At 33.1% G+C, this 23,645-nt stretch overlaps 4 protein-coding genes and 1 long non-coding RNA gene across 5 annotated transcripts; 3 read left to right on the forward strand and 2 right to left on the reverse strand.

Moving 5' to 3' along the window:
* Positions 1-1,809: 1,809 nt before the first annotated feature.
* On the forward strand, positions 1,810-6,351 carry LOC140811648 (cyclic nucleotide-gated ion channel 4-like). The gene is made up of 7 exons (XM_073169674.1): positions 1,810-2,458; positions 3,032-3,247; positions 3,341-3,654; positions 3,731-3,839; positions 3,934-4,170; positions 4,258-4,344; positions 5,708-6,351. Exons 1-7 carry the CDS (start codon positions 1,892-1,894, stop codon positions 6,221-6,223), a joined length of 2,046 nt encoding a protein of 681 aa, XP_073025775.1. The 5' UTR covers positions 1,810-1,891; the 3' UTR covers positions 6,224-6,351.
* A 2,069-nt stretch (positions 6,352-8,420) lies between these two features.
* LOC140813316 (uncharacterized) lies at positions 8,421-9,705 on the forward strand. Its single transcript, XM_073171819.1, has 2 exons — positions 8,421-9,114; positions 9,213-9,705. Exons 1-2 carry the CDS (start codon positions 8,671-8,673, stop codon positions 9,570-9,572), a joined length of 804 nt encoding a protein of 267 aa, XP_073027920.1. The 5' UTR covers positions 8,421-8,670; the 3' UTR covers positions 9,573-9,705.
* An 861-nt stretch (positions 9,706-10,566) lies between these two features.
* On the reverse strand, positions 10,567-11,313 carry LOC140813318 (uncharacterized). Its single transcript, XR_012113884.1, has 3 exons — positions 11,196-11,313; positions 10,986-11,105; positions 10,567-10,887 (listed from the first exon to the last, which is right to left on the reverse strand). It is a non-coding gene; the product is annotated as an uncharacterized lncRNA (long non-coding RNA).
* A 4,665-nt stretch (positions 11,314-15,978) lies between these two features.
* On the reverse strand, positions 15,979-16,499 carry LOC140812809 (uncharacterized). Its single transcript, XM_073171176.1, has one exon. The coding sequence runs from the start codon at positions 16,310-16,312 to the stop codon at positions 16,058-16,060; it is 255 nt and encodes an 84-aa protein (XP_073027277.1). The 5' UTR covers positions 16,313-16,499; the 3' UTR covers positions 15,979-16,057.
* Positions 16,500-16,785: 286 nt separating this feature from the next.
* LOC140811956 (uncharacterized) lies at positions 16,786-21,562 on the forward strand. Its single transcript, XM_073170094.1, has 5 exons — positions 16,786-17,093; positions 17,391-18,729; positions 19,109-19,378; positions 19,902-20,057; positions 21,106-21,562. The coding sequence occupies exons 1-5, from the start codon at positions 17,080-17,082 to the stop codon at positions 21,223-21,225; spliced, it is 1,899 nt and encodes a 632-aa protein (XP_073026195.1). The 5' UTR covers positions 16,786-17,079; the 3' UTR covers positions 21,226-21,562.
* The last annotated feature ends 2,083 nt before the right edge of the window (positions 21,563-23,645 follow it).

Below are 23,645 nucleotides of genomic sequence, written 5' to 3' on the forward strand. Positions count from 1 at the left end.
TAAGAGAAAAAAAAAGGGGCCGCTTTCGAAGTTACAGTATGTCGGTTCATTATCGAATCAAATAATGGAAAGGTATTAGATTGGTTGGTTAAAAACAGGAAAATTGGTAGTTGGTTCCTGTGCAGTTAACTGCAGGCAATTGGTAGTTCTACTGCATTCTCTCTCCTAAATTAAATTTTTTGAAATACCCCACGGTGGCTTCTGCACCAGTTGTAAACATTCCCAATTATTAAAATAAAATAACGTGCCGGGCCAACATTAAGCAGAGTAATCATTGCTTAATTCATTTTTTTTTTTTATGTTTTTATAAATGGATCAGGTTATGGATATAATTTTATTTCCCCTGGAAATCAGTATCAATAAAAAAATATTTTTGCAAGAAATCAAATTGATTCATAAATAATGATTTAATTTTCATTAATATTAATAAAATAATTAAATTTAAATCTCATCCGTTTTATTTTAATATAATAAAATATTTTCTGAACGTCTAAAATTATTTAAATTGACACTTTTTATGTTAAAGGATATTTCATGAACAAAACTCATGCATTCAATAATTTTGGAGTTTTTGAAATCAGAACAATAGTAGAACTGAGTTTTTAAGATATCCATCGTATGTGTGTGCCGCAGCCATTTTGTGATATCACAAAGTGCATGTGTGCAACTTGAGAATATATATATATATATATATATATATATATATATATATATATATATATATATATATATATGTATAGGATAAATAAATTCAAAAGCTGATAAAGGAAACCGAGGTTTAACGAAAAACAAGTATTTGGAAGGAGCAGCTTACGTAATGTCCAAGAGGAATTGATATTTGGGGCAACAAAATATGGTATTATCTCGTGAACTCTTCACTCATACATAGTACGTTCTACCAGTTACCCAATCTCTGAAATATTTAAAGTAAAAGTATTCTTACAGCTCTTTGTTTCCACTGATTTGTCAAATATTACTAGAATATATTTTCCCATTCAATCTGAAGATAATGACAAAAAAACCGATAAATATTTTGAATATTTCATTATAATAATAATTTGGAACAAATGTTAGGATTTGATACTGACCAGTCCCATCCAATGATGAAATAGTTTATTAAATATAAAAAAAATGAATGCTAGCCAACAAAAACGAGGAAACTACATCGAACCTGTGTTGTTCCAACTTATATGTCCTTAGATTAAGTACACCTTTTCGGATATTTGTCCTCACCCCTTTCATTTCCCATCTTTACCCCTCGAAACTATTCCAACATTTCATTGTAAAGTTTGATACATTTTTATGTATACGGCATTTTCTTGATAAGTAAATTGAATTATATTTAGACATTTCAAAACGGGAGTATCGATAAATTACTAATCCAACTCCCGAATTTTGATATATCTAGTAATATTACTAGGTATTTATTCGTAATTCAGTAGACAAACAATGTTGTTGTAAGCTTGGTGATGTAAGTACGTGAAAAACTTATATTCAATTTTCTTCTAATTCAAGTCCTAAATTTAAGCCATAAGAAATCATTTTCAAAATAATAGTTTATAATATAATATGACATAACTCACTCATAATTTGACATAAAATGGTTCAATATATAGGTACATTTAGAGAACAAGGTGGCGAAATGTTTCTTTTGAACATATCTTTAATTTAATAATTCCAAGAATTGAAAATCATTAATTTGTATTAAAAATATTATGTAATATAAAATTTAAGATACGGGTATGCAGCCACAAGGGCATAGTGGTCAGTATTTGCCAGACTTGTTCATATCTTCAATCATATTACACACCCATATCTCAAAGCATGCACCCAGTTTATCATTCATCGTGTTCCAAGAAACACAAAATTAGATAAAGAATAATTCATCGCCATGGCGAGTCCTCTGCGAGAACGGCTTCCCCATACTTACGCTGGTAACGACACTGATTCTTATTCCGAAGAAGAGGATGACGATGAAGAGGTGGAGGAGGAGGTAACGGACCAAGAGGAGGAGCAAGACATCAATCCAGACGGTTGCAAAAGCTTTATCGGTGGTCGTGGGCGGCGACACCGTGGGGGGTGGCTCTGGGGCAACGTTTTGGACTCTAGGGCAAGATGGGTTCGAGAGTGGAACAAAATATTCCTACTGGTTTCAGCCGCTGGCTTGTTCGTGGATCCGCTTTTCTTCTACGCCCTTTCAGTAAGCGAGAACTGCATGTGCCTCTTTGTTGACGGGTGGTTCGCTGTCACGGTCACCGTTATCCGTACCACAACCGACGCCTTGCACTTGTGGAACATGTGGCTGCAGCTAAAGATGAACCGCCGCACCACCGGGGTCAGCCCCGAGAGCTGGTTGCGTGATGTTGACTCCACCACCACTCGATCCATCGAGTCTAAATATTTGAAGGTTAAAACGGGTTTCTTCCTGGATCTATTGGTCGTCATTCCATTGCCCCAGGTAAGAAGTTTTTTTTCCCTTTCTCGTCGCTGGAATAATTGTGTAACTCAGCTTTCTGTTAATGCAGAGGGAGTGTTGCCAAATCGTATGGATTAATATTTTGATGTATTGAGTAGTTCTTGTGAGGTTGTAAAGAATCCAGCATGTAATCTGAATTATTTGTATGCAACAGCTAGGACTATCACATATACGACGCATAAAGAAATAACAGACATCCTATCGTACCCATTGGGGAAGTTCATTAGAGTTCATGTGACCTACCTGGCCTGCTCGTAAATTTTAAATGTCCACAAAAATGTAATGTTACATTTATCTAAATATAATAGAACTACTTCACCCAGAATTTTAATGCGTTAGTTCTCAGACGAGTTTGTTGTATACGACTTGTCTAGTGTGATTTACAAATTAGTGTGTTAGTTTCGAGGTTTACCCAATGTGCATCGAGTGACGGCGGGTTCTCACACTGTTAAAAAAAAAGAACTGTATATCTGTATAAAAAATGGAAAATTAAAACTAATTTACTATTTTCTCAAATCACAACGCGGCTGACCTATTTAATTAATGAATTTGCAGATTTTAATGTGGGTGGTGATCCCCAAGATGTTGGATAAAGGGTCAACAACGGTGGTGATGACTGTATTATTAGTAACATTTATCTCCCAATATGTGCCTAAAATCTACCATTCGGTTTGCTTGTTGCGACGCATGCAGAATCTGTCGGGCTACATTTTCGGAACTGTTTGGTGGGGCATTGCTCTCAACATGATTGCGTATTTTGTGGCATCTCATGTACGTAAGCTTACTATTACAACCCGATCATTTTACGCAATAATCGAAAAGTTCATCGCGAATTAAACGTCCCTAAGAAATGCCAATGACTAGGCTGTGGGAGCATGCTGGTACTTGCTAGGCATACAAAGGGCCGCAAAGTGCTTGAAGGAGCAATGCATGGTTACGATGGACTGCAACCTCAGAATGATGGCTTGCCAGCAACCCATTTATTATGGAACAACAAATTTAATAACAGATCGAGCACGGTTTATATGGGGCGAAAACAATAATGCAAGATCCACATGCCTCGGAAATTACGACAATTTGGCCTATGGAGCTTATAAATGGACGGTTCAGCTCATTACAAATGAGAATCGTTTGGAGAAGATAATGTTTCCAATCTTCTGGGGCCTCATGACTCTCAGGTAATATCCATACTGTTACTGAATAAATTATTGTGACAATTATTATGTAACTTTCACTTTCTGATCAATGGAACAGTACATTTGGGAATTTGGAGAGCACTACGGATTGGGTAGAACTTGTTTTTATCATCATTGTGCTGACCACCGGACTGATTCTGGTCACAATGTTGATCGGTAACATCAAGGTAATCAAAACTACAAACAGTCCTCTTTTCGTTTCTTCACTAAATACATGAATGAAAATTTGATACAGTCGGCCACATTAAATGATATTATCAGGTGTTCCTGAATGCGACTACGTCAAAGAAACAATCAATGCAGCTGAAGATGAGAAACATAGAGTGGTGGATGAGAAAGAGACGATTACCACTGTCGTTTAGGCAAAGGGTGAGGAACTACGAAAGGCAACGTTGGGCAGCAATGCGAGGAGTAGATGAATGTGAGATGACTCGAAATCTGCCTGAAGGACTACGGAGAGATATCAAGTATCATCTGTGTTTAGATTTAGTTCGACAGGTAATTTATTTTAATGAATAATTAGCTTCAATTTCAAAGCTATTCTGATTGTAACAATGTTCCAATGAATCAATGGAGCTGTTTCAGGTGCCTTTGTTCCAGCACATGGATAACTTGGTCCTGGAGAATATCTGTGATCGGGTCAAGTCCCTCATATTCACGAAAGGAGAAACTGTGAGTATAAAATATTAACTAGTTATAAAATATTGAGTGCATATATACATAAAAATAAAAATATTTTGTTAAGAAAATGATATATCAAAACAAATTATAAGAATTGAATATAACTATTTATCATATTAAATAGAAAATTGAACTAACATAACAATACGTACAAATACAATTATATGAATGAATTTTAATTAATTAAGCAATATAATTTAAAATGAAAAAAACATTTTGGCATATGATGTTGATATTTTCCTACTCGTTACATTAATTAATTGATAAACATGTGCCTAAAATTAAAAAGTTGCCTCTTGAATATCTAAAATAGTACTTAAATATATGTTACATGTTACAAATAACTAGCTTTTTAAATGTTACAAATAATTAGCTGTTTTCTAACAATTATATTTTCATCTTTTTTTTTTATATTGTGATGATTATTGAAATACCGCTATTCCATCTCAAAAAAGAAGAAAAAATATCACCACTATCAATTAATATCCAGGAAAAAAATGGAAAAAATGTGATCAATAATTGAAAATGGAAAAATGGGAAAAAAACCTGGAAATTAAGGTTACTTATTAATTATTAAATTTCTTACTCATCATTGCTCATTATATATCAACCAGTTTAATGTGGTCAATAATTGAAATTTCTTAATTTTATTTAAAGTGACACTAATATTTTACCATGTATCTCCCTAGTACGTAAATATATTTACAAAAATATCAATGTAATGTCTAATATTTTACATAAACTCTTTGATTTCTTTATAGTTTGTATACATTTATATCGTTTAATAATTAAGTAAATTTGAAAACTTGTTTTCTTGCTTCTAAAATGGGAAAAATGTGAAAATAAGGTTACTTATTAATTATCTATTCATCATTGTTCATTATGTATCAACCGATTGGACATGATCAACAATCGAAAAACTATAATTGCATTAAAAGTGACAATGATATTTTATCATATATGTCTCTAGAACATAAATATATTTACCAAAATATTAATGTAATGTCTAATGTTTCACATATTGTTTGGTCAATTCATAATTTGAAAACATTGTCCTCTATCACCACTATTGTAGGTTTGACATGGTCAACAATTGAAAAACAATAATTTCATTTAAATAGACAACAATGTTTTACCATGTGTGTTTCTAGCTAGTACATAAATATATTTACAAAAATGTAAATATAATGTCTAATTTTTACACATATTGATGGATGGTTAGTTTGGCTAATTCACTTTTACAGGGATATTAACAACCATTAATTGCAAGCATATAAAATATATACTTCCACACAATATATATCAATCAATATGCATATTCTCCATTAAATTTATCCTCTTTCTTGTTGGGAAGATAACACGAGAAGGAGATCCAGTTCAAAGGATGGTATTCATAGTAAGAGGCCATCTCCAAAGCAGCCAAGTTCTGCGCGACGGCCTAAAGAGTTGCTGCATGCTAGGTCCCGGAAACTTCAGTGGAGATGAGCTCCTCTCATGGTGTCTTCGAAGGCCCTTTATCGAAAGGCTTCCACCATCTTCATCTACGCTCGTGACTCTCGAAACAACAGAAGCTTTTGGGCTCGAAGCCGAAGATGTCAAGTATGTGACCCAGCATTTTCGGTACACATTTGTGAATGAAAAAGTAAAGAGAAGTGCTCGTTACTACTCTCCTGGATGGAGAACATGGGCAGCTGTGGCCATTCAGTTGGCGTGGAGGAGATATAAGCATCGACTGACGCTTACATCTCTTTCGTTTATTAGGCCGAGGAGGCCATTGTCTAGGAGCACTTCGCTTAGCGAGGACAGGCTCAGGCTTTACACGGCGCTGTTGACCTCGCCCAAGCCCAATAAGGATGATTTTGATTTTTGATCGTTTTGTGTTTTTATGAGTTAATTTACATATGAATTTATGCGAAGTGTATCGGAACAAATCCATCGAATAATTATAGGCTTGCGTATTAGGACTTGTGAGTAAAATGGATGGAATAATTTTAAGAACATTTTATTGCAAAATTGAATAAAATTGTAGCCATTTCAAGAGAACTGTTCAAAATATCCACTCCATGCATTTCGACTTCTATTTAAGCTCGGACACTTGCCAATCTCAAAACTCATGTTTTACATAATTTAAACGTACATCAAAAATTTAGGTGGTGCTGATAAAATGTTCTATAATTCTATTACATACCACATGCTCAAGCACCGACAGTCAATGGGTACAAGGGCATTCGATCTATACAACATCGGTACGTTCGAGATATAATTTATGAACATATTGAAAATGAAATAGCGCTGCGCTTAAAATTTATAAATGACAGAGAATTCATCATAACGTTATTATATTGAATAATCCATAACTAATAGTGTCATGCTGATCGATTTTCTTTTTTCTTCCTTTTTTCATTATAAAATTCCAAAATCTAATTGGCAGTTTAATGAAAGTCATGTCAACAACAAATTGATGAGAATAACATTAGTTGAATCAAAGACCATATATAGTATGCAAAAACATTGAGTAATTTGGTTATAGTTTAACAAAATAATAATAATAGTACTAATAATAATAATAATACTAATAGGTTTAGGACCTGGAATATTCTTATTTCTTTTTGGGGATCATCATGATTTGTGTCATATTGAAATTATGGGCAAGCCAATATTGTACACAGGAGTCCAAAAAGTGACTCCTGACCCTGCTTTAATTATCCACGACGCTTGGCTATATTTCATTATTTTGTGGATAACTATTGTAGGATGCTACGTACACACCACGTTTTCGTGGTGTCACGTCGTGAAAATGAGTATATCTTTAGAATATCATCCTAAAAAATATATTTTATAAGTAAATATTATCAATATAACGAGAGGAAATGCATACATTTAAATACAATATTAAAATATTATCTTAAAGAATAAGTTTTTTGCGAAATAGTTTCACGGATCTTTATTTATAATATGAGTCAATTTTGTTTATATTTATAATAAAATTAATATTTATTTCATAAAAAATATTATTCTTTGATGTGTGACTTAAATAAAATATTTGTCTTATAAAATTGATTTACGAGACATCTTAGTAGAGTTTTTTTTTTACCTTAAAATAGATCGTAGCAAAGTTTCAAAGGTCGATCGAGTTATCCCTAAAATTAAAATTCAATCTAGGAGTTTTGGGTATTTCTATAAAGAGTTTTCACAATTAATGTTATTGTGCGTCTTGTAATTTGCTTGGCTTTTTCACATCTCACATCTTTTTTATGAAATTTTAAATATTTTCGTAGCAATTTAAAATAAAAAGTTGATTTATTTCCAAGTAAGGGAGAAGAAGTGGGCTACTCATGCGTTGGTCATTTCGACGTTAGAATTTTAGAAAAAACACATTACAATTAGTCAAATTGCCGAATCATGTTTGGTTAGGATTTCCTGTCAGTAGTTGGATATAGGTATAGGATTGCCTCAGTGTACGTTGCTATCCAACCCAAACACGGCAATATTAAATAAGATTATTATACATTCTAAAGTGATTCATCTTCGGAAAATCATATATCACACAAATAATTATGATAGAACATCTATAGACTTCTCGAATGTTCGCGCGAATATGTCACGAAATCAAATCATATATTCATATTCTTTCAACATGTTCACGTGAAGGTTTCGAGACATACTCATCAATAGTGACAGGACCATAAATATGACTCTAATTTTAAACTCTTGAATCTATAAATATTTTAAACTGATCTACTCAGATTGATATGATATTATTCCAAAATTATACAAAATTTACATACAAATTTTTTATTGGCCAAGTCGGATGTGGCTCCGCGAGCCACTGCCCACCAACAGATATTATACACCTCCGAGTCCGATAAATGCAAGTATGCAACCCACCTAATTTTGACAAACAACGTGTGACCAACTACACCAGTACCTACGTTATGCATTTGGCTTCCCACCTGTCCCTTGCGTTTATGGACTTTCTTTTAATTTATATACATAATAAATTAATAATAATAATAATAATATCTTCCCAATTAAACTACCTTATATCATGTCAGGAGCATAAAAACGAAGAACAAAATAATATCTGCATGAAACATTAAACATTAGTACATATAACGCGTATCCAAGCATTCCTCGCCGTTTTCTTCGCCGTTTTTCTTTCTTTGCCACCATTGTTCTCTTCTCTGCAATATCTCCAGCTCTTTATTCCTCTTTCATTCATCATTTTACTCACATTTCTTTCTCTCCCATCTCTCTATATTAATCTGTCATCAAAGGAAGCAAAAGAAAAGAGGCCAATAGCTAGGTACGTCGGAGATGGCGCGCCGTCTCTTCAGCTGTTTCGGGAAAACCGCCACAGCCTCTCGTCACGATGACAACGTGACGGCAGATCTAACGACGGAGGAGCAGCGGAGAGGTGGCCCCGTGGTGGTCGAGCTCTTCACATCACAGGGATGCGCCACATCTCCGGAGGCGGAGCTGCTCATTTCACGGCTCGGGAGGGGCGATTTCAACCTAGATGTGCCCTTGATATTGTTGTCCTACCATGTAGATTACTGGGATTACTTGGGTTGGAGAGATCCATTCGGGTCTAGCCAGTGGACCATCAGGCAAAAGGCCTACGTCGAGACCCTTAATCTGGATACCATGTTCACACCCCAAGTCGTGATCCAGGGAAGGGTTCAATGTGTGGGTAATGATTCAGAAGCGCTGATATCCGCCATTGTAGAGGCACCCCGAGTATCTGCTCCCACGTTCCAGGTCACAATCCAGGACCAATTCCTGTAAATATATCCATCAAATATCATGTATCTGCATGTCTTACATTGAAAATTATTTCCCTTTTCTTTTTCTGACAGGCTACGTTCCAGAAGCCAGCATTGGATTCATTAATAGTTTCGTTGACAGGATCTCTAAAGACAAAAGCGGATCAGCAAGGTGTCAATATTATGGTTGCTTTGTATGAATGCAGCTTGGTGACAGATTGTCCCAAGGGGCCCAACAAAGGCCGAGTTTTGACCAATGATTACGTGGTTCGGAGGCTGGAGAAGGTCTGCTCTGTCAAGGACGTCGCCGCAAAGAAAACTATCTCCGGAACTGTCAATTTTCCCCTGTGGGAAGGTTTCAGTGAATCCAAATGTGGGGTAGCTGTCTTCGTGGAAAGTGCGTCTCATCAAATCTGTGGTTCCCAGAAATTTCAGTTGCCGAAGAACATATGATTTCTTATTACATCATTGTACGCTTCTTCAAGCAGCACTTAATCGGGCCGTCGTTTTATATGTTGTTAGCTGCTGATTCAATTCTTGGATTTTGATTGATGGTGATGTTTGAGTGACATCTCATCGGTGCTCACAAAAGTGTGTACGGTAAGTGTGCAGGATATCAAGACTGATATCAATTTTTCTATATTTCATCACATCCAATAGGTGAGTGACACATCATCGATGCTCACAAAGGTGTGCACGGTCTCACGGGTTGTATTTTGTGAGACAGATCTCTTATTCGGATCATCCATGAAAAAATATTATTTTTTATGTTAAGAATATATTATTTTTTATTGTGAATATCAGAGTAGAGTTGACCCGTCTCACAAGATACCATATATATATATATATATATATATATATATATATATATATATATATATATATATAAAACTCTAAGAAAATGCAATGCACGTGTGTTACACGTGTTTGACGAACAATCAAAATATAATTACGAAATGAGTATGTCTCTTGTGAGACGATCTCACGAATTTTTATATGTGAGACGGATCAACTCTACCGATATTCACAATAAAAAATAATACTTTTAGCATAAATATATATGTTCACTAGTTCATATGACAAACTTTTGAATCAGCCTGATTATAACATAATAACAACTCTATTAAACCAAAAAAGATTTTTTTCATCCAAATATCATTCATAAAGAAAAAAATAAATATAAATTAATAGAATAATAGATTTTACTAAGGCCCAAACCACAATGTATTTAAATGAAGTACACAAAAGATAATAATAAAAATCACAAGAATATAATAAAGACATGAACCAAAAATAATTACCACAAGACATCAATTTCTACCTACATAAATACAATTGAATGATAATAACTATGAAAAAAATTAATTATATATGCAATAGTAGATAAAATGATAAATATATAATAATAGGATAATAAGAGATTTAATATTAACATATTTTACGACTTTTTAACTAAGAATGGTATGTAAAAAATTTAACAAATTATTTAGAAGAAAGCTATAATAAAGAATTTAAAGATTTTAGTAACATTTTTTTAAAAAAATATTATATAGGAGACAAATTTATAAATTTAATACAAAAAATTTGATATTATTTAAAACATCTCCTGAAATTGTTTAAGATATAGAGGTTTTAATTTTAAAATATTTATTATATAATCACAAGTATTTCATGCTACATTAGGTCAACCACTGAAGAACGATCAATGCTACAGAGCATCCACAGCCTCAACCTGCTACCTTGCAAGAAATTTCTCCCTACGCTCTTTCTGAACAATAAATAAAGATCAAGTAACGGTTAACAGCTAAATAATAGTATCAAAGGTATACTAGCACAAACTGCCAAAGACAAAAGGTTGATACTAACCCATTCATCTATAACAAGGCCTTCCCCTACCATTTCTGTAGCTGTGGCAGGTGTAGGCTTTTTCCGAGTTTCTACTACAGCATCAGCTTCAGCCAACTGACGCTTCAGTTTTTCAAGTGCCTAGATTCACAATAGGGTTCCATTGGATGCCAAGATGAGCAAACATGAAGCATAAAACACGACATGAAATGATAAAAAAACATCGTTTACAGGATTAAGGCTCTCTGGATCCAATAATACAACTCGGAAAATATGCTCCACGGTCACTTGATCCCTTTGTTCATCAAACTGCACAGAAATTCAAACCAACTCCTATGGGAAACAGAGGTTCTAACACGTAATAAAAGTATTATTCTAAATGTAGATGAACCAATTTAGAGTTTATGTCTTACCAATAGTTGATGATTATATTATATAAGAACGGCTTGAAACTTGTCGATTTAACTTATTTTTATTCACAGCATTTCTTTCATTTGTTCAATAAATTTTATTATAATCATGTTCTTCATCACGCCAATACATAGAATTATTTTTTAAAAAGACCCTTAATTATTAATTAAAACAACAATGGTGACGTTAATCTCTTGTCTTCTATTTCCTTCTTCTATAAATGTTGTCGTTCTTTGAAAATATACTTCTTGTTAATTAAACCAGAAATTAAAGGTGTATTTGTACGTATAACATTTACAATTAACTGTTCTTAGTTGTATGTATAATGAATCCTACAAATATTTTATACAATATTTATATTGTTTATTCTAATACATTTGACGATATTTTAACTTCAAGAACTGGAAATCAAAGGTTTAGCATAAATCTTGTGTTGATTCATTCATACTATCGAATCCAATTTGATTGAAGAACCCGTTTTGCAAAATACAGCTGTCCATGTGCCTGCCTGCATTTTCTCTATCTCCATCTTCCGACTCTGTGTCCATTGGAGAATCCGATACATAGTTAATGGATTATTATTATTATTATTATTATTATTATTATTATTCGTTTTCTTGGATATCTTGATCAAGCAATTATTTTCGAATTTGATCAATTATTTCTCGGGCGAGCGACGGATTTATAATACTGGGTTTTAATTTATATGGCCTTAATTGGCGCAATTCCCAAATTCATATCCAGATCAACAACATAGCATCTGAAATTCATTATCAGAACTAACAACTAACTTTTTTTAAAAAATAATATATATATAACATACGTTTAGCTAATACAACCTTGATCTACTTTTTGTTTTTCGAAATGAACCTTGATCTCAATTCGCTCATTGAATCAGAATCTAACAGTCGTTGGACCCCAACAGCTCAAATCCATAACTTTCTTCAAACACTTGTCTGTCTTTTCGATATTCTTCTTCCCCTCCACGCAAGACCGGTCAGTTTTAGCAGAAGAAAAGGAGTTGGGTGCTGCAGGAAGAAGATGCGTATTACTGTAGGATTGGACACTCGTTTTGACATGTTTAAGCATACACCTCAAGCTATAATTCCATCTGCAAATCCCTAATTGATCTTTCAAAGCCTCCACCGCTCCAATGCTCGACGCCACAACCCAACCTTCTCGTGCCACTCCACTCATTTTGGAGAAATATATATATTTGATATGATGAAAGGAATATTATGTCTTGAATTTTTGTGGTTGGTTGAGGTGTGAAAATCTTGATTATGGGGTGTTAAATATATAGTCACGGGGGAGTGGAGCTAGCTAATAAGAGAGGAATCTATTAAAGCTGGGTGTAAAAAACTAGGAGCGATTCAACCTGGAGTGTAGGAAACAGCCACTGGTTTTGAATATATTAAAACCAATTGCTTAGGTCGTTTTCTTTATTTTCCAACCCATGGTTTTTGGAGTCACGTGGTATTTGCTTTAAATTCTTTGTTATTATAAAACTAGTGAAAAGGATTTGGTTCAATTCACCTACGACAAAAAAATTTAAATATTGTCTTGCCATTTGTTTGTGCACATATGTACGTACGTTTTAACGAACATACGAGCAATTTTAAATTATGAATTTGATTATTAACATTAATGAATGCCGAAGTTTCAATAGAATATCATAAATAAGTAGATGAGTGCAATTTTGTAATTTTCGTCAATATGTTAATCAAATTTCACATTTAATTTGTTATCTTCGGATTTTTTGGGTGATTTTAGTAGTATTTTTTTTATGCTGCATTGATTAAGTGCTGACATGGGTTGGTGTATGCATTGTCAAATCGTGTCCTGTTAAAAAAAGATTAAAAAATGGCCATACATGAGTAAAACTGAAATTTATTTATATAAACTATCAAAATTATAAAGAGACAAACGTTCACAATCAGGATTGTAATTTCATAATAAATAACAAATAGAAGAGTTTGATTACTTGATAGTGCCAAACTCAAATTAAGGAATTCCTTTTTTTGATAATTAGTATTGAGCGACACATCGTTTAGATAAATGCGTAACATTAGGGCATTTTTTTTTTATTTTTTTTCTCGATAATTTGTTGCATTAAGTTGAGAGCTTATACATCTGAATTGAATGATATAAGAATATACTTGTTCGAATCGAGGTATTTGAAATCATTGATTATAAATCAATGTATTTAATTTTAGGTTCATTTCATATTTACTCTAATTTAAGTTAGATAAATTTATTAAAAATTAAGATGTTATATATTTAAAATTACATCGTTTCATATAAATTTCTACAAGGGAGGGGGATCAGTTAGGACCCCAGCAGCTCAAGTACATAACTTTCCTAAACGATTCCTCGGATTTATTCATTCTTTCTTCCGTCATCATCTTCTTCAAAGCCATGGAGGGGATCGATTTCTTGGCCGTGGCACTGTAATCCCTGAGACTGTTCGTGGCGTGTTGCTGCAAGACCCTCATGCCGTAATTCCATCGGCAGAATCCTTGATCTTTCAGGGCCTCTACTGCTCCAATGCTTGCTGCTACTAACCAAGCTCTTCTTCCCGAACTCATTCTTCTATATATGATGATTTGATTTAATCGATATATTTTCCAAGCGAAGTGGGCGAACTTAGAATTAAAATATAGTGTTGCTTTGTTTTTTTTTTTTTTTTTTTTTGTCTATGTTTTGATCAGAGAAAGAAGGCGAGGGTTGTTATTTATGCAGTGGGAGATGTGAGTAGGTAAAGATAACAAGCGACGGCCGAGCCCCAAGTTTTTGAAGTGCACGTGGTATATTGAATACTGCTGGATTTACTTGTTCCAATGGACTTGGACTTCATGAGTGTAGGGGCTATGGGCCATGACATTTGTCACTTCGTATCATTTTAAATGGACATATTACACTCAGCTTTAATATATATGTGATCAAGGATTGTAACATAAAGTAGAAAATGAAATAGTTTTTTTTTTATAAAAAAAACTACAATGAAAGTTATTAAATTTAGAAATTGAAACGATACAAGATAAATATTATGTAAAAGGAAATACGGTAAATATTAAAACTAGTTAATAAAAGAGTTTAACTTTAATAAATAATATATACTAGCAGTGGTAGGGCGTGCTCATTGTGCATGTGATTAAAAAAGTTAATTAGTCAAAAATATTTTATCTATCAGTTAAGTATTGAGAAGACCTTTTTTTTTAACCAGAGCAATTATTTTTTATGTGGGTTAAGATATTATATGAATAAATTGTAAATTGATTTAAAAAAAATAAGGGTCGATTTTGTAATAAGGAAGTGATAATACCAACCTACCACTCTCATGGAGTGTTTGGAAGAGTTTCTAAGGGCATCCGCATTGGTGGGTGTTATAACACCCATCACCTCATCAAAAATCGTGAGGTCCACATGCCACATACACATTATATTAACACATCTATTCTCCCACATTCATTTTAACATTTACACTCATTATTTGTAGATCCCGCTGTCCAATCATTCATCTTATTCTTATTTTACATTAAATATATTCACTTTCAAATTTTTTAAGAAATTTGAATTATTGTTATTTGATATTAATAATAATATGTTTTTATATATTTAGTACGTAAAATAATTTAATTTTATGAGTGTCATTTATTTAAAATTTAAAACTTATTATAAACCTAAAATAAAATGGTACAACATAAAATAATAAATAACACTTGCATAAAAATATTAGAAAATTTTTGAGAATTTCGTAAATTTTAAATTTTATTTATGAGTTTTGAATGGAATTCATAAAATTTTAATTATATTTTATTACAAGCGTTTATTTTAAAAATAGGTTTTCCTATTGTTTTAATTTTTGTTTTCATAATTTTTTTTTACATATTTTATGTATTTTTACAAAAAAAATTCATGTGTTAATTTTATATAAATTTTCAAACATTAATGTTATAAAACGAAAAATTATTTTTTGATACAAAATATTAAACATGTAATAATAAATATATTAATGATGTGAGTACCAAAATTTAGATAATTAAAAAGATAAATGATGTATAAATTAAGGATATTATTGTCATTTTTACTAAAAACTAACATTGGAAACAATTTTTCTCCAAACACTCAAATTTTGACTTATATTAGGTTTAGACTTTTATTTTGAAACACTTCCTACTTTTGCTTATCACCCACCCATTTTAAAATAATCCATAGAAGAATCACTTTAAAATAAGTATAAGCTCTCATAAATATTCTCATGATATGAAATAAATTGTAAATCCATTAGAAATAAGAGTTGATTTTGTAATAAGAAATTAGTCATACTAACCTATTAAATTAATCATAACAACCATATTTTTAATAATATAGGAAGACATATTGTGTTAATTTAGTAGTTATCTATCAACATGTCTTGATATGCATTATTAATTAAAATATTGATTTCGCGTTAATATTTGCAAATTAATTATTTTATGGTAAAAAAATTAATATTCATTGGGATGATTTTGTTATATCATGTACCCATCGATGTTTTTTTTCTATATAAAAAAACTTTAGTTGAGCTTTGTAATCCCAAAGAGAAAAGAACACATGGTGCTGTATCAGAAGAACTGATTAATTTCTTCATACTGAGATAACAATATGTAAGTGACGAGGGGAAATTAAAGGATGGATCATTAATTGGGACCCCAACAGCTCAAATACATAACTTTCCTAAAGGATTCCTCGGATTTCTTCATTCTTGCCTGATGGGTCATGATCTTATAAGAGAGCTTCTCAGGGTGAGGATGACTATAAGATCTGAGACGGTTCTTGGTGTGTTGCTGCAGAAGCCTGATGCCATAATTCCATCTGCAGAATCCTTGGTCTTTCAGTGCCTCAACTGCTCCAATGGTCGCCGCCACTACCCACGCTTTGCTTGTGGAACTCATTCTTTTCTGTTATACGTTTTCAAGTGAAGTCGTGTGATTGTTATGTAGGAATGAAAAGAGGGTGAGAGCTGTGATTTATACACACGTACTGAGATAGTCGAAGAATGAGTGGCAGTTGGTATTCAAGAAACAGGCGACGGAGAAAGCCCCTGGTTTCAAGGTGTTGGCTAGTATTATTCAATATTGTGGATTACTCCATATTATATATGTATTTATAATTCTACTTTTTGCTTATTATATATTCTATTATTATATATATATATATATTATATTAGTTACCAAATATTAATAATATATATAATTCTTTTATTTTTTTAAAAAATCGCAATATAGTATTCAAGAATTCCAATGTTGTAAAGCTTGATTAAGTTCCCATTAATAGAATTACTTTATTTTTTTCTCAAAAAAAATAAATATATAACAGGAAAGAAGTAGAAGCGCAAAAATAATGGAGAATTGATTTATAAATTCCAGTTGTTACCTAAATTTAATAATATGTGTGGGCGATTCGCAAGACCCGTTTCAGGGTGGGTTCGGATCTATCCATTTAACCAACCCTCGACCCAACAGCGAAGCTGTCTCCAGAATTGCTGAGTCTTCTTCTCACTCTCTACAGTGGCCGATGAAATTACTGACAACGGACCTCCGACTATGCGCATGGTCCAGGAAGCAGCTCGTTTGACTCGTATATCATCGTAGCGCATAAAAAATGCCTGCGAGTGTGTTACGCCATCGGCGCATCGTACACACAACCTCGACTGATTTCTATGGCCATTTACAGGTTTCCCTCCTATATGTTTTTTGCTTGAATTTGTTTTTATTATGATGTCGCCAGTTTATAATTATGTGTTAGTTCTCTTAATTCTATAATTATGTTTGCTATTCGATTACTTCCCCATACTATAGAGGTTTTAATCATGATAGAAGTTAGTATCAGTCAGTGTAATTTATTACTTAAAGATTCAAAATTGCCAGCATTCATCTTAATCTGAAGTTTACAGACTTGAACTTTGCATTTGAATGGTGGATAATTTAAAAGACGGATTTTTTCATTTATTTTATAATTTTGTAACCGCAGAAGCTCGGCAACTGGCAGTTTTACGAGGGTTGCACAATTCCTTTTCTCTAGCACGAAGACATCGTGTTTTGAGATAAATCATTACCCATCGTCATCCTTAGAAAATGGACTATGTTATATAGGATGTAGATTTTATGCGCACCACATGATTCCTCGCGCTGCGTTTTCTTCCCATGCTTCACGTGAAATTGAAGGGATCGTTTGGAGGTTTCGAGGATATAAAAAAATTCATCTGCAAACCACGAAGAGTAGACTTTCATGCCATGCCATGTCATGGAAAAGGCTTTTCCCAATTTTTTCATATAATGGACCTATTTTACCACCCATAGGTAAGATTGCATATGCGGTAAGCCTTGCTTTGTTTCGATCACATCTCATAGCTCCTGGCATTTTGGCCTGCTTTATCAGAGAGTTAACATGGAACAAAAGAGCTTTGGCACAGGCAGAATACCTACCATCCAAGGATGCTCTTTACATGCATGCACAAGATGGGAATGTTTATCTGATTTCATTCATTCTCTCCCTTCTAGAGGGACTGATTTTAGTTATGAGAGCCTTCTACTTGGCAGTCTTGTTTTCACCTTGCATAGTCATGGCTCCCTTTTCAGAGTCTCTTGGCACTGAATTTAGGAAAATGTGGCTACGTGCTGTCCGTGTAACATTAGAAAAGGCTGGTCCAGCATTTATCAAGTGGGGCCAATGGGCAGCAGCCAGACCAGACCTGTTCCCAAATGACCTTTGCGACGAGCTTGCTGAACTGCACACAAAAGCACCAGCTCATAGCTTTGCCTACACAAAAAAAACTATCGAAATGGCATTTGGTCGCAGACTGTCAGAAATTTTTGATGAGTTTGAAGAGGAACCTGTGGCATCTGGCAGTGTTGCTCAAGTTTATCGTGCAACTCTGAGATTTAGGTATCCTAGACAGCGAATAAAACCTATGCTTGTAGCCGTGAAAGTCAGGCATCCTGGTGTTGGTGAATCAATTCGTAGAGATTTTGTATTAATTAATTTATTTGCTAAAGTTTCAAAATTCATCCCTACCTTAAAATGGTTGAGACTGGATGAGAGCATACAACAATTTGCTGTTTTCATGATGTCCCAAGTTGATCTAGCGAGGGAAGCAGCCAACTTGAGTCGTTTTATCTACAATTTCCGCTATTGGAAAGATGTCTCATTCCCAAAACCGTTATACCCTTTGGTGCACCCAGCTGTTTTGGTGGAAAGTTATGAGCATGGAGAAAATATTCTGCATTATGTGGACAGGCTCGATGGAAATGGGCATATTAAGACTGCACTTGCTCATATTGGAACTCATGCGCTCCTCAAGATGCTGTTGGTATGATTTATAAATTTACGGACTTAATTATGTTCTTTTTTACATGGAAAATACATACATGCTTTTTCGTATTAGAATCGTATATTGGAGAGAATAAACTGGATAAGCAACTCTTCAAATTATTCAGGTCAAAATCTCCGATCTGACCCACTTGAAGATAATCGTTATCATTTATGGTTGACTAGTAGCCCGGAAAAATTAGTTATATGCTTTTCTGCCTAGCTGGACAGAGCTTAGCTCTATATTTTTTTTTATTTTTCTTTTTTTATTTATTTCCCATTAGCCTTTGTAACTCAACTATGGTACATGGAGATGCTACTCATGCAGTAACATGTTCCTAGATTATGGCATTTATCGCACTTTACTATCTACTTTTTAGGTTGACAATTTCATCCATGCGGACATGCATCCAGGAAACATCCTTGTTAGAGTATCACAGGGAAAAGGTTCAGGAAATGCTATGTTTAAATCCAAGCCGCATGTCATTTTCCTCGATGTAGGCATGACTGCTGAACTTTCTAGAAAGGATCGAGACAATTTAATGGAGTTCTTCAGGGCTGTGGCACTTCGTGATGGTCGCTCTGCCGCTGAATGCACTCTAAGACTATCTAACAAACAGAACTGCCCACATCCTGAAGCATTTATTGAGGTCATTACTTGCTTACCACATATTATGAAAAAGAAGCACCTATTTTATAAGTGGGATTCCCATGGAGATTACCTTCATTCCATCCTCTGCCTCACATTTTTTTGTCTTTTTTCTCTGGAATTTCATCATTTAATATGCTTTATCGTTGCATCTATAGTTTCTGCCTCCAGGACTGGAAAGTCCATTGGTCCCATTCTTCCAGTTTTATTTGATTTTTACTTGATCTGTTGATGGAAGCTTGCGTTCAACTTTCTTTTTTTCTTTTTACTTGAATGATTACTTTGTTAATGAGCACCCATCAAGATCTTTACTTAAAATTGTTGATTGAAGTTTGAGTTCAATCTTTTTCTCGTACTCGAACTTGTACTTTCTGAATAAGCAATTTTCAAGATCATAAAATTCTTTTTTCTTTTGTCGTGTGGGGGTGGGGTATTCCATTAATGTATGTTCAGAAGAAATCATTAGATTAAATGTTTTTTAATTCTATATATTCAACCTCTGAGAGCTTCTGATATCCGGATAGGACGTGGACAAAACTTTCAAGTTTTGGGGTTCAGGTGAAGTTGACTTCATTCATCCCGCTGATTGCATGCAACAATTGCTTGAGCAAGTTAGGCGTCACAGAGTTAACATTGATGGCAATGTTTGCACCGTGATTGTAACTACTTTAGTTTTGGAGGTAACTTCTGCATTTACTTCAGCTGTATGGAATTTGATTTTCACGCCTGTCAGGGGAAGATTATATTTTGTTTTCATGTTTTGGGTGCCGTCAAGCTTCTGTTTTGATCTGAAAGTTTATTAGTACAGCTTGAAAGATAGTATGATGAAAATCGTCCATCGGCAAACGATAGAGGGGAATTTCCATATTTTATCAGAAATTAAAAGTAACAACTATTGATAACACGAGAATAAGTTCTCACATGTTGATAGGAATAGCAGATAAGTTCACTTTGTCTCTTGTCATTGTAGGTTTCTAAAGGATAGATAGGTTATATTTTTCATCATGTCATGTAATGATGCAACGTATACATGGCCTGAAAAGCTTTTTGGGCATGATGGAATGGATCTTTGAAGTTGCATTTGGATAGATGAATTTCAAATGTTTTCCAATGTATTTTCGTTGATTTAGAGAAGCAAGACCATAAATTTTAAATATATATATTTATGTAGTGTGTATATTAATTGTGATTGATTTTAAATTTATCCAATAATGGTGTCATTTGAAATCTTTTATACTTTGTGTAATTGATGTGTAAATAACTAAGGTGTGGATTCAAGAGTGCACTTGGGGAGATGGATTTAAAATCCATGGATTTCGATTAATGTTATTGTTTACAATAAAACAATATATCAAATCTTAAATCCTCACCTTACTTATTTACACATTAGCAATACAAAGTAGAATGAATTTCAAATGATATCATTATTTGATTGAAATTCATCCTTGTTAACATAAAATATTATATAAACATGTAAGAGGTGAATTTGAAATTTATGGTCTTATTTTTCTATACATCATACATATATTTGAAATCCATTGATTTGAAATCAATCAATCCAAGTGCAACCTAAGATTTGATATATTATTTCATTGTTAACAATAAAACTATAATTAAAATGTATGGATTCCAAATGCACCATGAGTGTTTCATTTGAACCAATAAACAAACAGTCCACAATTTTACTAGCTCTGAAATTTATGCTCTTCAAATTTTTGTTCTGCACAGGGTTGGCAGCGAAAGCTTGATCCCGAGTATGATGTGATGCAAACTTTGCATGCTTTGCTTTTCAAAGTTGACTGGGCGGATTCTCTCTTCTATACAATCGAAGGACTAATGGCTCCATAAGGTGCTACGTGTTTCTTCAGATCGTTCATAGGATCAAGGAAATAGCATGTTCAATTCATACACACAATTTTTTGATACATTCAAATTGCTGTGTTTAAGATATAGTAAGTGAGAAAATCGATTAGTTTGGATAATATCTATGTAGCCGAGCCTGCAACAAACAGGAATGCGCTACGATGATGATGATTCAAATTGACGTGTCAATAAATGAGCGTAATAGCGAACTTGAGGGGCAAAAAAATCTTTTTTGAAATAATGTTATCGAGATTTGTATCTTCTGTAATTCTGCCAGAATTCTTTTTCACGCTTCAAACCTAACATGCTTCTAGATTTCTTATTAGGAGCTTCGGGATATTTGTCTTTGCGTTATGAAGGTATCTTTAAGTAGCACTTGCACAAATATAAGCATTTTGTTAATACAACGATATTGTAACAGAAAGAAAGATGGTACAAACTACAAAGAGTGAAAGATAGTGTGAGCCAAAACCTACCCATAAATCGCGATTTCAAATCTCTGATGGTCGCAAAGTGTGAAAAACGTTATTGAGTGTAGCATTGATAAAACCACGTCAAAAATGGGATTTTGAAAGATCCCCTAAACGATCAGATGTTGTGTCATCAACGCTGCACTCAATGACGTTTTTGAGCTTTCAATTCTCTTCCCGGAAGTTGGGTCTCTCTTCGTTGTCTGTATATAACGCTGTGATCATGTAGTACAATTGTATGAACATGTTGTACTAATCTTTGTTGGTTGCTGGTATCGTCGTACTGTGCTGCGTACTGCATTCCATCGCTACCACTGTTTTTTTTTCACCTAATTTTTTATGTCAAAAATTCAACTTGTCTGACATCTCAAAAGTCAAAACAGTTAATTTTTTTCTTTTTTTAGAAAAGCAAAAAACAATTCATTCAAACGTTGATAAATGTCGATCTATGGAATTTGTTCCGTTTTTTAAATTGTTATTCCATCTTCTTTTATTGTTTCAGTTAAACTAAATTTAAAATGGTTGCTAAATAAAAGAAAAATGACCATTATGAACTTCCTTCGTTTTTCTAAGCCGTCTCATCGAAATGAAAAGTACTTCAGTTGATGGTTTTGTGCAATGAGATTTGACGTCCAAGCGGGAGAATGCAAATTACGCTATCATACAAATAATAAAACTCTCGAATACAATAGATAAATAAAAGGAATGAGTATATTTGGATTTATCTTGGCTACGGAGTTTCGAAAACTGGCAATGTGATGGGAACAAATTGTAAATTTTGGATTTTAATATGAGAAACAAATTGTTTGAATTATAATGATATTCCATCGGTTTGGATTTGGATTGCTATTTCTTATATATAAACAATGATTTGGTAAATATTCCATAAACCTCTCTCAAACTTTTGCCTTTCTTTTTTTTTTTTTAACGAAAGCGGATTTGAATGATGAAATAATTAAAAAAATCGGTTGATTCCATCTGACAGGTAGGGGTACAACCTCATGATAGAATCAAGGGCCCAAATTTAATCATATATATATGGGGCTCACAAATTTTTTTTAAAATCATGGATCTTATCCATCCAAACCATGAGAGGTTGAGTTGTCAAATTATAATTAAAAGTACAACACAAAGAATGATTAGCTTAAAAACTATGTAATAATAATTAAAAATGTATCTAACCATTTGGCTGTCTATTTCATTAAAAAATTATGATGTTTGAGCTTAATTTTGCGGTTGTTAAAAATGTATTTTTAATCTTTGGAGTAAAAAACCACATTCTCAAACCTAACCCACAATAATTGCCCAAATTGTGTTTCCAGTTTTCATAACGTTTTTATCAAATAATTATCAAACAATCTATTTTTCTAACCCTTAGGCATAATTTTTAATTAATGGTCATTTTAATAAATATCTACTTTATTAAATTAGTGAGTCTCATGTGAGACCGTCTCACGGATCTTAATATGTGAGACGGATCAACCCTACCCATATTCACAATAAAAAGAAATACTCTTAGCATAAAAAGTAATATTTTTTCATGGATTACCCAAATAAGAGATCCGTCTCACAAATATGACCCGTGAGACCCTCTCACACAAGTTTTTGCCTTATTAAATATAGGTGTTTGATGAATTCAGATAAAATATTTGAAGTCATCATCGATAAGACTAATTAATTAACATGAAATAAACTTTTATGATAACAATCAAATGACTTCACAAAATCAATTATATATATTGAATAAAATTGTACAGGAATTATCACATAAATGCTCACAATAAGTTATCTAATTCTCATTATAAATATTAGAAATATAACAAATCAAATAAATTATATTATATAAAAATGATATAAATCCTATCGCACTAGTGTTGATTAGAACATCTATTTCAATCGCATCTGCTTAAAAAGTGCATTAATATAGAACGTGAA

Source organism: Primulina eburnea, chromosome 14 (genome assembly GCF_022965805.1).
Source record: "Primulina eburnea isolate SZY01 chromosome 14, ASM2296580v1, whole genome shotgun sequence".
Classification (NCBI taxonomy): domain Eukaryota; kingdom Viridiplantae; phylum Streptophyta; class Magnoliopsida; order Lamiales; family Gesneriaceae; genus Primulina; species Primulina eburnea.